At 47.0% G+C, this 13661-nt stretch overlaps 1 protein-coding gene across 2 annotated transcripts in view; it reads right to left on the bottom strand.

The window, feature by feature from the left end:
* The window catches only part of NEURL4 (neuralized E3 ubiquitin protein ligase 4), a 171660-nt gene that overhangs the window by 112787 nt on the left and 45212 nt on the right, over positions 1-13661 (bottom strand). For both annotated transcript variants that reach the window (XM_069767640.1, XM_069767641.1), the window contains exons 12-19: positions 4327-4522; positions 4183-4259; positions 4027-4105; positions 3779-3954; positions 2777-2905; positions 2519-2664; positions 2225-2440; positions 2048-2146 (exon numbers count right to left, since the gene is read on the bottom strand). In XM_069767640.1, the coding sequence (XP_069623741.1) occupies positions 2048-2146; positions 2225-2440; positions 2519-2664; positions 2777-2905; positions 3779-3954; positions 4027-4105; positions 4183-4259; positions 4327-4522 (1118 nt within the window). The remainder of the gene's footprint in view (positions 1-2047; positions 2147-2224; positions 2441-2518; positions 2665-2776; positions 2906-3778; positions 3955-4026; positions 4106-4182; positions 4260-4326; positions 4523-13661) is intronic.

Below are 13661 nucleotides of genomic sequence, written 5' to 3'. Positions count from 1 at the left end.
TTCAGCATGTGCCGCAGAGAGTAGGCAAATCCCAGCTCACCATCTGACCAAACAAGTGCCAGATGGGGGTGGAACTGGGTGCATTTGTCCAAAACCTTCAAAAAGTAGAAGCCATTATGCTGTAGCCCCACCCAGTCAAGCAAAAACAAGCCCAACACTTCTTAGGGACTGCAAATTATCAGTAAAAGATTATCCCCAATAACAGCACAGTAACAAAGCCCCTCACTGACCTCACCACCAAAAGATATGCTGGACCCAGGAACGGGAGTCCGCATCGCTCCATTATAAGGCCAGGAAGCTCATAGTGACGGCTCCTGACTTCAGCGGACGGATCGTTGTCCAGACAGACAGTCAGAAACACTCGATAGTCTGTGTGTCCCGGAAGCCACCATAGGAAAAGAATGCTTGGCCATAATCGGGGCCATGAAACAATTGCAGAAAACCTCCATGACAAGGAATTCAGTCCTAAGCGATCACAATCCCTCAGCTTGGCTGAATTAGACGGCCAGGGACCACGGACGTTTACTCAGATGGAGTCTGGCTCCACACTCATACAATGTGTGTCTCACATAAAAAGATGGACTGTCCCGACATGGGTCACTGACAACCCCATCAACAGTGACCCATGACAGGATCCAGCAGTCTCCGGGACTATTTAAGAAGGGGGAGCGACATGACGACTCCGCGTAAATGGGGCGGGGGTGAACTACTCTTAATTATTCCTTTGGTTCAGTCAAAAGACATGAGCCATTGTTTCATCGAGATTGTCAGATGCCTCATTTTGTATGTTAATTTGTGGAATGTCGGCATCAGCGCCCTGTGGTGTACTAGTCTGCATCATTTGGAGGACAATTATGCAGTCTAATTGAAACTAGCAAACAATGAGGGAACAGCCATGATTATCTCCCTCCAAATCTTGTGAGGCACAATGCCTTGAAATGGGAGCTATGGGATATAAAAGGGGCCTGCTTTTGTCACTGGTGTGATTCTACAGGACATCAGTCCAGGAACCACGGTTCCAGCCAGGTCACCTGGCCACATACCTCGCCGTGCTCGATCAGCTTATTAGGCTTGCCACCACCGCCTCTGTGGGTGCCGCCAATAGCAGGCTGCAGCTGGTTGGGTAGTCGGCCCTGAAAGCCCCAAAATTCAGGAGGTTCTAATCCCCCCACTTGCACCATCTTGTATACTTACTGGGAATGTACTATATGATGTCCTATGAGGAACGGTTGCAGGATTTGGGAATGTTTAGCTTGCAAAAAAGAAGACTGAGAGGAGACTTAATAGCCATATACAAATATCTGAGGGTCTGTCACAATGTAGAGGGATCATCTTTATTCTCATTTGCACAAGGAAAGACGAGAAGCAATGGGAGGAAACTGAATGGGAGGAGACACATTAGATATTAGAAGGGCGATCAATGAGTGGAACAGGCGGCCACGAGAGGCGGTGAGTTCTCCTCCAATGGAAGTCTTCAGAGGCTGGACAGACATCTGTCTGGGATGGTTTAGTGACTCCTGCATTGAGCAGGGGTTGGACCAGATGACCCAGGAGGTACCTTCCAACTCTACCATTCTATGTTGGTTGTTGGTGACCCAATAAAGTCCTACCGGAGTGTGGTACCCTCACCCTGTGGTGCCCGAGTAGTGTTCTGTCCAAAAGGAAGGAGTACAGGCGTTCAAGCATGATGAGCCCCGTCCCATGTGCTCTTTTTAAAGACACCCAGGCCAGCAAACGAGAGCACCCATTGACCCTCGTGTCTCCACACTCACCCAGTCACCTGTGAATCCTTATGGTCGGAGACCTGAAGGGCTTTTACAGCAATATGCAGACCTCATACGTAGGGGTGAGACCGACTGACATTGCACCAGGATGCATCAGGGGCTGATGAAGAAGACCCGGGCCAAGCAATGATGCTCACATACACTCAGGACCAACTGGGGTTAACCCCTTCATTACAGAAGCCAGTGCTGCAGAAGACCCCCAAGCTATCAGCCTCATGTCTCGAGATCCAGTGGGATCCCACAGATCACACATGGTACCTTACCTTTGGGACACCGCTGGCTGCCGCTCCCATGTCCTCCCCATTTATCACTATGTGCAGAGTGTCGTCACTATCACGCCGAACCCCGATTCTGCAGCCGGCCTAAACGGGACAGAGAATACATGACATACCGGATGTGAAGCAGATCTACAACCCCATCATTCAGGAATGAGGACGTACCCGGATCCGATCCAAACTGCTGCAGTAATTCTCCCGCAAGCGCTGGCCGTTCCTCAGAACCTCAGACCCAGAAACCAACCAGGTGACCCGGGAGCGGAGATCGACAGCTGTCGCCGGGAGCCCTCCACCCAAAAATGGGGCCTCGTGTGGTGGAATAGAGGTGACCCCAATATGACAAGACCCCGACCAGTGCAGGTCCAGCCGCTCCACCTTCACCTGTCAGGAAGACAATATAAAGACACGGACACACACAAAAGGGTCCTACAGGCCTGCTCCCCACCGCGGCCCACTGACCTCGAAAGCCTCATTGACCAGGAGCTCACTACTACTGAACAGGATGCCATCCGCGTAGCCCAGGCTCCGCTCCGCTCGCGTCCCATCACCCAGGACAGACACGTTCTTCCCACAGATGGAGTGGAACCGGTGAGACACACTAGGGACTGGAACGGAGACAGCCAGTGAGGCGGCAATGATGGGCAATAGTGTCAGGACGACACCGCCACCTGTGGGTGGATCCATGGAGCACTGACAGCAGCGCTACAGCAGACTCACCTGGAGAGGGTGACGGGAGAGACTTGTCTGTCACATGACTCGCTGATAAACTGTTGTCTATGAGGCCACTCCCACCGGTCAGCGACACCTGGACGCACTGTCCGTACAGGTCTATGACCGCGTAGATATCTGCCAGACACGACAGGAAATCACAGTAGGAAATCACAGTACGAAGACACGCCAGTGTGCAGAATTTCCCGCCGGCACTCCCGCACCCGCCTCTCCCAGCCGGCACTCCCGCCTCTCCCAGCCAGCACTCCCGCACCCGCCTCTCCCCGCCGGCACTCCCGCACCCGCCTCTTCCAGCCGGCACTCCCGCACCCGCCTCTCCCAGCCGGCACTCCCGCCTCTCCCAGCCAGCAATCCCACACCCGCCTCTCCCCGCCGGCACTCCCGCACCCGCCTCTCCCAGCCGGCACTCCCGCCTCTCCCAGCCAGCACTCCCGCACCCGCCTCTCCCCGCCGGCACTCCCGCACCCGCCTCTCCCAGCCGGCACTCCCGCCTCTCCCAGCCAGCAATCCCGCACCCGCCTCTCCCAGCCGGCACTCCCGCACCCGCCTCTCCCCGTCGGCACTCCCGCACCCGCCTCTCCCAGCCGGCACTCCCGCCTCTCCCAGCCGGCCCTCCCGCACCTGCCTCTCCCCGTCGGCACTCCCGCACCCGCCTCTCCCAGCCGGCACTCCCGCCTCTCCCAGCCGGCCCTCCCGCACCTGCCTCTCCGCGCCGGCACTCCCGCCTCTTCCAGCCGGCCCTCCTACATTCACCTCTCCCCGCCGGCACTCCCGCCTCTCCCAGCCAGCAATCCCGCACCCGCCTCTTCCAGCCAGCCCTCCCGCACCTACCTCTTCCAGCCGGCCCTCCCACACCTGCCTCTCCCCGCCGGCACTCCCGCCTCTCCCAGCCAGCAATCCCGCCTCTCCCCGCCGGTACACCCGCACCACATGCACCCGCCTCTTCTTTCTGGCTCTCTCGCCTCTACCAGCCGGCCCTCCCGCATTCACCTCTCCCCGCTGGCAGTCCCGTGCAGGCCACTCCTTGGTCTTCGCCATTGATGTAATAGTGCAGATCTCCTCTGGTGGTTTTCATCATCCCAATCCTTGATCCCGATCCCAGGGAGTCCAGATCACAGCCGTAGTTATTCCGCAGTGTGTTACCATCCTGCATGATGGCCGTGCCGCTAATGGGGGGAGGAGACAGTAAGCGGCTGTACTGTGGGGACCATGTCCAACAATGGGGGTTCAGCACTCACCTCAGCATCCACGTGTCATAGTCGATGTCAGTCATGGTGTTGGGGAACTCCAGGTCCTCCGGGCGGATCGCTGTGACTCCTGCAATGCCACCACATGTTACAGACCTACAGGCACATACAGGGGAGGGGGCATCAGCTGAATAACTGGGCGCTCACCTGCCTCTATGGACCCCGACCAGCGATCCACCATCTTCTGAATGACAATCTCAAATAGTTCGCCGTCCCTCAGAGGTCTTAAGAGAAAAAAACGATGAGGAATGCAAGGAAAAGTCAGGACCACCACGGAGGACTCCCACTCACCGGCTAGACATGACGATGGCATCATTGAATTCACTGCGGGAATTGTTCCTTAGGGCGGTGCGCCCCCCGTTAGTGATGAGGGCGTTACTGCCGTGCAGGTGGTGGAAGCGAAGGTCAGAAAGTGACTGCTGAGTACAGGGCGTCCCGGGCGTGAGGGCAAGAACCTCGTCATCTTCTCCAGGCAGAAGACCCGCATCTGCAAGAACAGAGCACGATTACATGTAGAGCATCCCTGTGAATACACAGCATTGTGTTTTCATTATGGCAGACGTAACTGGTGGAGGCCCAGAATCATAAACTGTTGTCTAGTAGTGACTCTTCGGGATCTCCGCTTAGGGGCTACGGACCCGGCTGGATGAACACAGGACTGCGCCATTGACTGTCAAGGATCCCTACTCCGTGGTGTCACTAATTCGTCATGTGCCCGCTCTCACACGTGACTTGGGGTTGTGCCTGCAAGGGTTAATCTATCTCCCCACTCTCAGTCCAGCATTCAACCTCTGTCCTATGCTGTAATGGGAGCATAAATCACACACCGACCCAGACCACACACCCGCTCATACGCGCTGCCACCACTCATCGAATACATGGGCGATGAGTCCCGGAAATATTAATACTAATAAAAATATGTCTATCACTCATAAGGCTCACACACCTTAGGCTATGGATTCTTTTAGCACATTCAAGGTTCAACTTGTTAAAGTTTTATACTTTAATAATAAAAGGTTCAATGCTTACAATAAGAAAAAAGGTATAAAAATCTGAAAATAAAAAGACATACAACTTAAGCAAAACAGTATAAAATAAAGAGGAGAAACTTACAGAAATTATTGCTTTCTGCTCCCTGAGGGTAGGACGAATGTAGATTGGATCACACCATCTTCTCAGGCTGCCCCCATCATGTGAGCACAATTCTGTCTGCAGCCTAAATTTATAACTATGGTCTGGAGGTCAGGTTTCTAGACCGGCCCCTCAGGTTGATATCATAATTGCTGGCTTTCTGATTGGCCACGCTACTAATGAATATATTAATTTTCTCTTGAGACACTTGTGAAAAGGCAGGAATAGATGCCCTCAGGCCGCAGTTAACATCTCCCCTGCAAGACCTAGAAGGTGCCAAATGTTACCTTTCTTCTTGGCCCTAGCTAGACCTCCTGGTGAGAGATGGAGACACAATTTCTACTAGTCCCAAGGAAGTACCTATTAACACCTAGGTGTGACTTGCCTTCAGGACAGATGTTATATTATCACTGGTCACACATATAACCCTAGACATATGTCACTACACACACACATATATATATATATATATATATATACACATTGTCACGGATCCCTACTTCGTGGTGTGTGTCACTTATTTGTCACGTGCCTGCTCTCACACGTGACTTGGGGTTGTGCCTGCAAGGGTTAATCTATCTCCCCACTCTCAGTCCAGCATTCAACCTCTGTCCTATGTTGTAACGGGAGCATAAATCACACACCGACCCAGGCCACACACCCGCTCATACGCGCTGCCACCACTCACCGAATACACGGGCGATGAGTCCCAGAAATGATAATACTAATAAAAAAAATGTATATATACCACATACACACACACATATAGACTGGAATTGGGCAGGAAAAAACATCCAAAAAACAAATAAACAAAAGGGAAAATCAAAAACCGTGTAACATATAATCCCTTTAAAAACAAATATATTTATTTAGAAATAGTCTAAAAAAATACCACTTCCCAGTGAACACAGAAAAATGGAATACAGAAACGCCCCGATGCGTTTCCCCGTCATACGGTTCCTCAGGGGGCATGGATGATGATAAACCAGAGGTCATAGATACAGGTGCCCTGATGCCCAGGCAGACCTCGGTTTATCATCATCCATGCCCCCTGAGGAACAGTATGACGGGGAAACGCGTCGGGGCGTTATACTGACAGCTAAGTGTTTATTTTTGGGCTAACACCCCTTTCACTGGCTGCTGTTGATATCATCTATTTTTGTCTTTTTGACTGTGCATGAGTATAGGTACCTATTATTGACCATTAGAGCCCACTGGACTTTGTTTGGTTCAGTCAGTGTGTGGCTCAAGATATTCCTTTGGTATTTTTCACCAGCATAGTATCATGCTGTAGCCATACTGAGATGTGTTGCATTGTCTTGCACTCTGAAATATACTTTTTGCTAAGGGGGTGCTGCCATGCAATTTGTCTATTTTAGACTTAACCAGGTCTTTTGTTACCGTATACCTGCCCTCCCACTGCCATCTCGCCATTTATGCACATAGTTGTATCTAATGCTGGTGTACAATGGGACCGTTACATTGAAACGCTGGGAGTATACTACTTTATATATATTTTTTTTCCAGTGTTTTGTGGCTTTATATGGGATGTTATTGAGGGAGGACGGTATATAGGTTTTTTGTGCACCTTAGTTTTTCTCTACCCTACATCTTCCTTCATTTCTTTTTATTGCTCATTGTTTTCCCTCCTATAGCTGACTAGTTACATTAATAGGGATAGCAGGTGTCAGCCGTCGCGGAGTGGGGGCGCCAAAATATCTATCAGGGTGCCAACCTCCACTGTCAGGAAGGGATAGTAGGTGAGTGTAGGGCTATCTGTGAGGAAAGGTGCACTTAGTGGATTCGTTTCTGTATTCCATTTTTCTGTGTTCACTGGGAAGTGGTATTTTTTTAGACTATTTCTAAACTGGAATTGGGCAGGTTAATCTTTGCAAAGGACGTATAAATGAAGCCGCATACAAGGTTATCCTGGAAAAACAGCAGATTCCTTCTGCTCAGGCAATGTTCCCCAACTCTGAGGACTGGTTTTTCCAGCAGGACAATGCGCCGTGCCACACAGCTGGGTCAATCAAGGTGTGGATGAAGGACCACCACATCAAATCCGTCATGGCCGCCCAATCTCCAGACCTGAACCCCACTGGAAACCTCTGGAATGTAATCAGGAGGATGATGGATGGTCACAAGCCATCAAATCAAGAAGAACGGCTGACATTATTGTACCAGGAGCGGCATCAGGTCACCCAGGAGCCGTGTGAGAGACTGGTGGAAAGCTGCCGAGACGCAGGAAAGCTGGGATTAACAATCATGGTTATTCCACAATATATTGATTTCTGAACTCTTCCGGAGGTAAAACATTAGTATTGTTGTTTATAAATGATTATGAACTTGGTTTCTTTTCATTATTTGAGGTCTACAATGCATTTTTTTTTCTTATTTTGACCATTTCTCATTTTCAGAAAATAAATACAAAATGTATTGCTTGGAACTTCGGAGACATGTGGTCAGTAGTTTATAGAATAAAAGAACAATTTACATTTCACTCAAAAATATAAAGAGAAAAATCAGAGAAACTGAACATTGTGCAGTGGTCTCTTCATTTTTGCCAGAGCTGTATGTACAGAAGTACATGCAGAACCCCCACCCCAGACCACTACAGTGGGGGAAATAAGTATTTGATCCATTGCTGATGTTGTAAGTTTGCCCACTGACAAAGACATGAACAGTCGATAATTTTAAGGGTAGGTTCATTGTAACACAGAGAAAGAATATCAAAAATAAAATCCAGAAAAATCACATTGTATACATTTTATAAACTTATTTGCATTTTGCAGTGAGAAATAAGTATTTGACCCCCTACCAACCTGTCATGAGTCCCACCGTATGTCAGGGATCCAACCAATAATATGTCACGATACACGAGGAGGATACCTTTATCATCCCCGCCGCTCACACCAATTTGTCATGAACCGGGGTTGTTTGGTTGCCCCTGGTTATTTCTGAGGGGGATTTATCTATATCCCACTTCTCAGTTCCGGTTTGGAACTTGCAGCTCTCTGGCGCCCCCTTTACCCTCAGGTCAGATTAGTTACTGCACCTAGGGTAATTAGTCACCAGAAAGGCTACCTGCTATGTACTGGCTAATGGGCACGCTGCAGCGAGGGTGAAATAACTACTCACACTCAGGCGGGAACAATAATAATCAATGCCGCCGGTCGCTACAAAGGCTCCCAAACGCACAGCACAAATCCGCTGCCACCAGCTCCGATTTCTTAATTATTAACGGGTCCGGAGCCAACCCAGATTAGTAGCCAATTCACTTCAGAGGACGCAACAGTTCGTTATAGAGCAAGGAGAGACAAGCTAGTAGGTTTATATTTTACTCCAAAAAGGTAGGCAGTGTTTACAAAGTATAAAAACATATTATAAAGAAGACAAATATCATATGTACAATACAATTACAAATAAAATGGGATTAACGTTGAAAAATCACTTACATTTCGTTATCTCATTTTATCTCATGACCGATCGTGTGCTGTGGAGGAGGGGATACATCAAGATGCATAGCAGGCATCTGTATCTCAGTTAGACGCCGGACAAAGTCACGTGAAGACCCCTGCTTCACTCAGTTATTTCCTAGCCTAAACCAAAGCCCTACCCTTGTGGTGACCTCACTTAGAGGCTGAAACCTCCCCTTTTACTTCGAGTTATGATAACCATTTTTATGCCTAGCTCACTGCATGAATCTTGTATATGAAAGTCACAATGATCAGGAGGTGCACTATGTTGGGGCGATTCTTATCAGTGTAAATACGGCGTAGTTACATGACCCGCTTATGGAGAAATCCGCACTTTGCACTCGTTGGGTTTAGCTTCTAGCGATTTCAGGGAGTTAGAGATCCCTCGATGGACATCCGGAATAAATAATTCTTAAATCTCTAGCCCTATTCGGTGCCACTATATATAACCTTAAAAGAACAATAGAAGCTCATGGTTTCTATACCAGTTTCAACCAGTACCAGGTGGGAGGGGGAATGAGTAGGGTAGGGAGAATTGTCTGCTGCAGCCAATGGACTGCTACACATTGGTATCAACCTATATTGCACTCCTGCTCAAGTAAGCTTCCTAGTCTAGATTTGCAATGTTCAGTAAGCCCAATTTTTTAGCTGCATATGTTGCAGGTATTCTTACACAACTATGACCATTCTCTTCCCCCATTTTTACCATTTGTTTCTTATGTAACATAGTAACATAGTTAGTAAGGCCGAAAAAAGACATTTGTCCATCCAGTTCAGCCTATATTTCATCATAATAAATCCCCAGATCTACGTCCTTCTACAGAACCTAATAATTGTATGATACAATATTGTTCTGCTCCAGGAAGACATCCAGGCCTCTCTTGAACCTCTCGACTGAGTTCGCCATCACCACCTCCTCAGGCAAGCAATTCCAGATTCTCACTGCCCTAACAGTAAAGAATCCTCTTCTATGTTGGTGGAAAAACCTTCTCTCCTCCAGACGCAAAGAATGCCCCCTTGTGCCCGTCACCTTCCTTGGTATAAACAGATCCTCAGCGAGATATTTGTATTGTCCCCTTATATACTTATACATGGTTATTAGATCGCCCCTCAGTCGTCTTTTTTCTAGACTAAATAATCCTAATTTCGCTAATCTATCTGGGTATTGTAGTTCTCCCATCCCCTTTATTAATTTTGTTGCCCTCCTTTGTACTCTCTCTAGTTCCATTATATCCTTCCTGAGCACCGGTGCCCAAAACTGGACACAGTACTCCATGTGCGGTCTAACTAGGGATTTGTACAGAGGCAGTATAATGCTCTCATTATGTGTATCCAGACCTCTTTTAATGCACCCCATGATCCTGTTTGCCTTGGCAGCTGCTGCCTGGCACTGGCTGCTCCAGGTAAGTTTATCATTAACTAGGATCCCCAAGTCCTTCTCCCTGTCAGATTTACCCAGTGGTTTCCCATTCAGTGTGTAATGGTGACATTGATTCCTTCTTCCCATGTGTATAACCTTACATTTATCATTGTTAAACCTCATCTGCCACCTTTCAGCCCAAGTTTCCAACTTATCCAGATCCATCTGTAGCAGAATACTATCTTCTCTTGTATTAACTGCTTTACATAGTTTTGTATCATCTGCAAATATCGATATTTTACTGTGTAAACCTTCTACCAGATCATTAATGAATATGTTGAAGAGAACAGGTCCCAATACTGACCCCTGCGGTACCCCACTGGTCACAGCGACCCAGTTAGAGACTATACCATTTATAACCACCCTCTGCTTTCTATCACTAAGCCAGTTACTAACCCATTTACACACATTTTCCCCCAGACCAAGCATTCTCATTTTGTGTACCAACCTCTTGTGCGGCACGGTATCAAACGCTTTGGAAAAATCGAGATATACCACGTCCAATGACTCACCGTGGTCCAGCCTATAGCTTACCTCTTCATACAAACTGATTAGATTGGTTTGACAGGAGCGATTTCTCATAAACCCATGCTGATATGGAGTTAAACAGTTATTCTCATTGAGATAATCCAGAATAACATCCCTCAGAAACCCTTCAAATATTTTACCAACAATAGAGGTTAGACTTACTGGCCTATAATTTCCAGGTTCACTTTTAGAGCCCTTTTTGAATATTGGCACCACATTTGCTATGCGCCAATCCTGCGGAACAGACCCTGTCGCTATAGAGTCCCTAAAAAGAAGAAATAATGGTTTATCTATTACATTACTTAGTTCCCTTAGTACTCGTGGGTGTATGCCATCCGGACCCGGAGATTTATCTATTTTAATCTTATTTAGCCGGTTTCGCACCTCTTCTTGGGTTAGATTGGTGACCCTTAATATAGGGTTTTCATTGTTTCTTGGGATTTCACCTAGCATTTCATTTTCCACCGTGAATACCGTGGAGAAGAAGGTGTTTAATATGTTAGCTTTTTCCTCGTCATCTACAACCATTCTTTCCTCACTATTTTTTAAGGGGCCTACATTTTCAGTTTTTATTCTTTTACTATTGATATAGTTGAAGAACAGTTTGGGATTAGTTTTACTCTCCTTAGCAATGTGCTTCTCTGTTTCCTTTTTGGCAGCTTTAATTAGTTTTTTTAGATAAAGTATTTTTCTCCCTATAGTTTTTTAGAGCTTCAATGGTGCCATCCTGCTTTAGTAGTGCAAATGCTTTCTTTTTACTGTTAATTGCCTGTCTTACTTCTTTGTTTAGCCACATTGGGTTTTTCCTATTTCTAGTCCTTTTATTCCCACAAGGTATAAACCGCTTACACTGCCTATTTAGGATGTTCTTAAACATTTCCCATTTATTATCTGTATTCTTATTTCTGAGGATATTGTCCCAGTCTACCAGATTAAGGGCATCTCTAAGCTGTTCAAACTTTGCCTTCCTAAAGTTCAATGTTTTTGTGACTCCCTGACAAGTCCCCCTAGTGAAAGACAGGTGAAACTGTACAATATTGTGGTCGCTATTTCCTAGATGCCCGACCACCTGCAGATTTGTTATTCTGTCAGGTCTATTAGATAGTATTAGGTCTAAAAGTGCTGCTCCTCTGGTTGGATTCTGCACCAATTGTGAAAGATAATTTTTCTTGGTTATTAGCAGAAACCTGTTGCCTTTATGGGTTTCACAGGTTTCTGTTTCCCAGTTAATATCCGGGTAGTTAAAGTCCCCCATAACCAGGACCTCATTATGGGTTGCAGCTTCATCTATCTGCTTTAGAAGTAGACTTTCCATGCTTTCTGTTATATTTGGGGGTTTGTAACAGACCCCAATGAGAATTTTGTTACCATTTTTCCCTCCATGAATTTCGACCCATATGGACTCGACATCCTCATTCCCTTCGCTAATATCCTCCCTTAAAGTGGACTTTAGACAAGACTTTACATAGAGACAAACCCCTCCTCCTCTCCGATTTTTACGATCCTTTCTAAACAGACTGTAACCCTGTAAGTTAACTGCCCAGTCATAGCTTTCATCTAACCATGTCTCGGTTATTCCCACTATGTCAAAGTTACCTGTAGATATTTCTGCTTCTAGTTCTTCCATCTTGTTTGTCAGGCTTCTGGCGTTTGCGAGCATGCAGTTTAGAGGATTTTGTTTTGTTCCAATCTCCTCGCTGTGGATTGTTTTAGAAATGTTCTTACCTCCCTTCTGAGTATGTTTTCCTGGATCTTCTTTGTTCGAGTCTAATGTTTTTCTTCCCGTCCCTTCTTCTTCTAGTTTAACGCCCTCCTGATGAGTGTAGCGAGTCTTCTGGCGAATGTGTGTTTCCCAGGTTTGTTGAGGTGTAGTCCGTCTCTGGCGAGGAGTCCATCGTACAAGTAATTCACACCGTGGTCCAGGAATCCGAATCCTTGTTGTCTGCACCATCGTCTTAGCCAGTTGTTTGCATCAAGGATCCTGTTCCATCTCCTTGTGCCATGCCCGTCTACTGGAAGGATAGAAGAAAAAACTACCTGTGCATCCAGTTCCTTTACTTTCTTCCCCAACTCTTCAAAGTCTTTGCAGATTGTCGGTAGGTCCTTCCTTGCCGTGTCATTGGTGCCAACATGTATCAGAAGAAATGGGTGGACGTCCTTGGAGTTGAAGAGCTTTGGTATCCTATCGGTCACATCCTTGATCATCGCACCTGGAAGGCAGCATACTTCTCTTGCGGTTATGTCCGGTCTGCAGATGGCTGCTTCTGTGCCTCTCAGTAGTGAGTCTCCCACCACCACCACTCTTCGTTGCTTCTTGGCTGTACTTTTTGCTGTCACTTGTTGCTGTGTGCCCTTTTCTTTTTTGCTTGCTGGTATTGCTTCATCCTTAGGTGTGCCATCTTCATCCTCTACAAAGATTTGATATCGGTTCTTCAGTTGTGTGGTTGGTGATTTCTCCATGGTCTTCTTGCTTCTTTTGGTCACATGCTTCCACTCATCTGCTTTTGGAGGTTCTCTGACACTTTTTTCACCTTCTGTGACCAGTAGAGATGCTTCTGTTCTGTCTAGAAAGTCTTCATTCTCTTTGATGAGTTTCAAAGTTGCTATTCTTTCTTCCAGACCCCGCACCTTTTCTTCTAAAAGGGCCACTAGTCTACACTTCTGACAGGTGAAATTGGATTCTTCTTCTGGTCGATCTGTGAACATGTAGCACATGCTGCAGCTCACCATGTAGGTTGTCACATCTGCCATGTTGCTCCTAGATCCTGCTGACTTGCTGTGTGTTTTCCTTCTTGTGTAATCTACTCAGCCAAGCTCTCTTGCATTAATGTCCTACAGGCAAAAATTGTTTGGTGATGCTTTCCAAGCAGCTGGTCCCGGCTGTACCCAACGATCTTCTAGCTTAGGGAGACTCTTCGCTTTTCCCAGAAGGCACCTGGAATATGCAAATTAGCCTCCTCAAGCTTGAATCCCTGGTATATATTTACTCCCTATATTGTGTTCTTTTTATTGTGCTTTTGTATGCACATGGTATATTTATTCATTTTTGTCCTTGTAGTACACTGATGAAG

The sequence above is a fragment of the Ranitomeya imitator genome, chromosome 4, assembly GCF_032444005.1.
Source record: "Ranitomeya imitator isolate aRanImi1 chromosome 4, aRanImi1.pri, whole genome shotgun sequence".
In the NCBI taxonomy this organism is placed as follows: Eukaryota; Metazoa; Chordata; class Amphibia; order Anura; family Dendrobatidae; genus Ranitomeya; species Ranitomeya imitator.
This window is presented reverse-complemented; position numbering and strand designations above follow the sequence as displayed.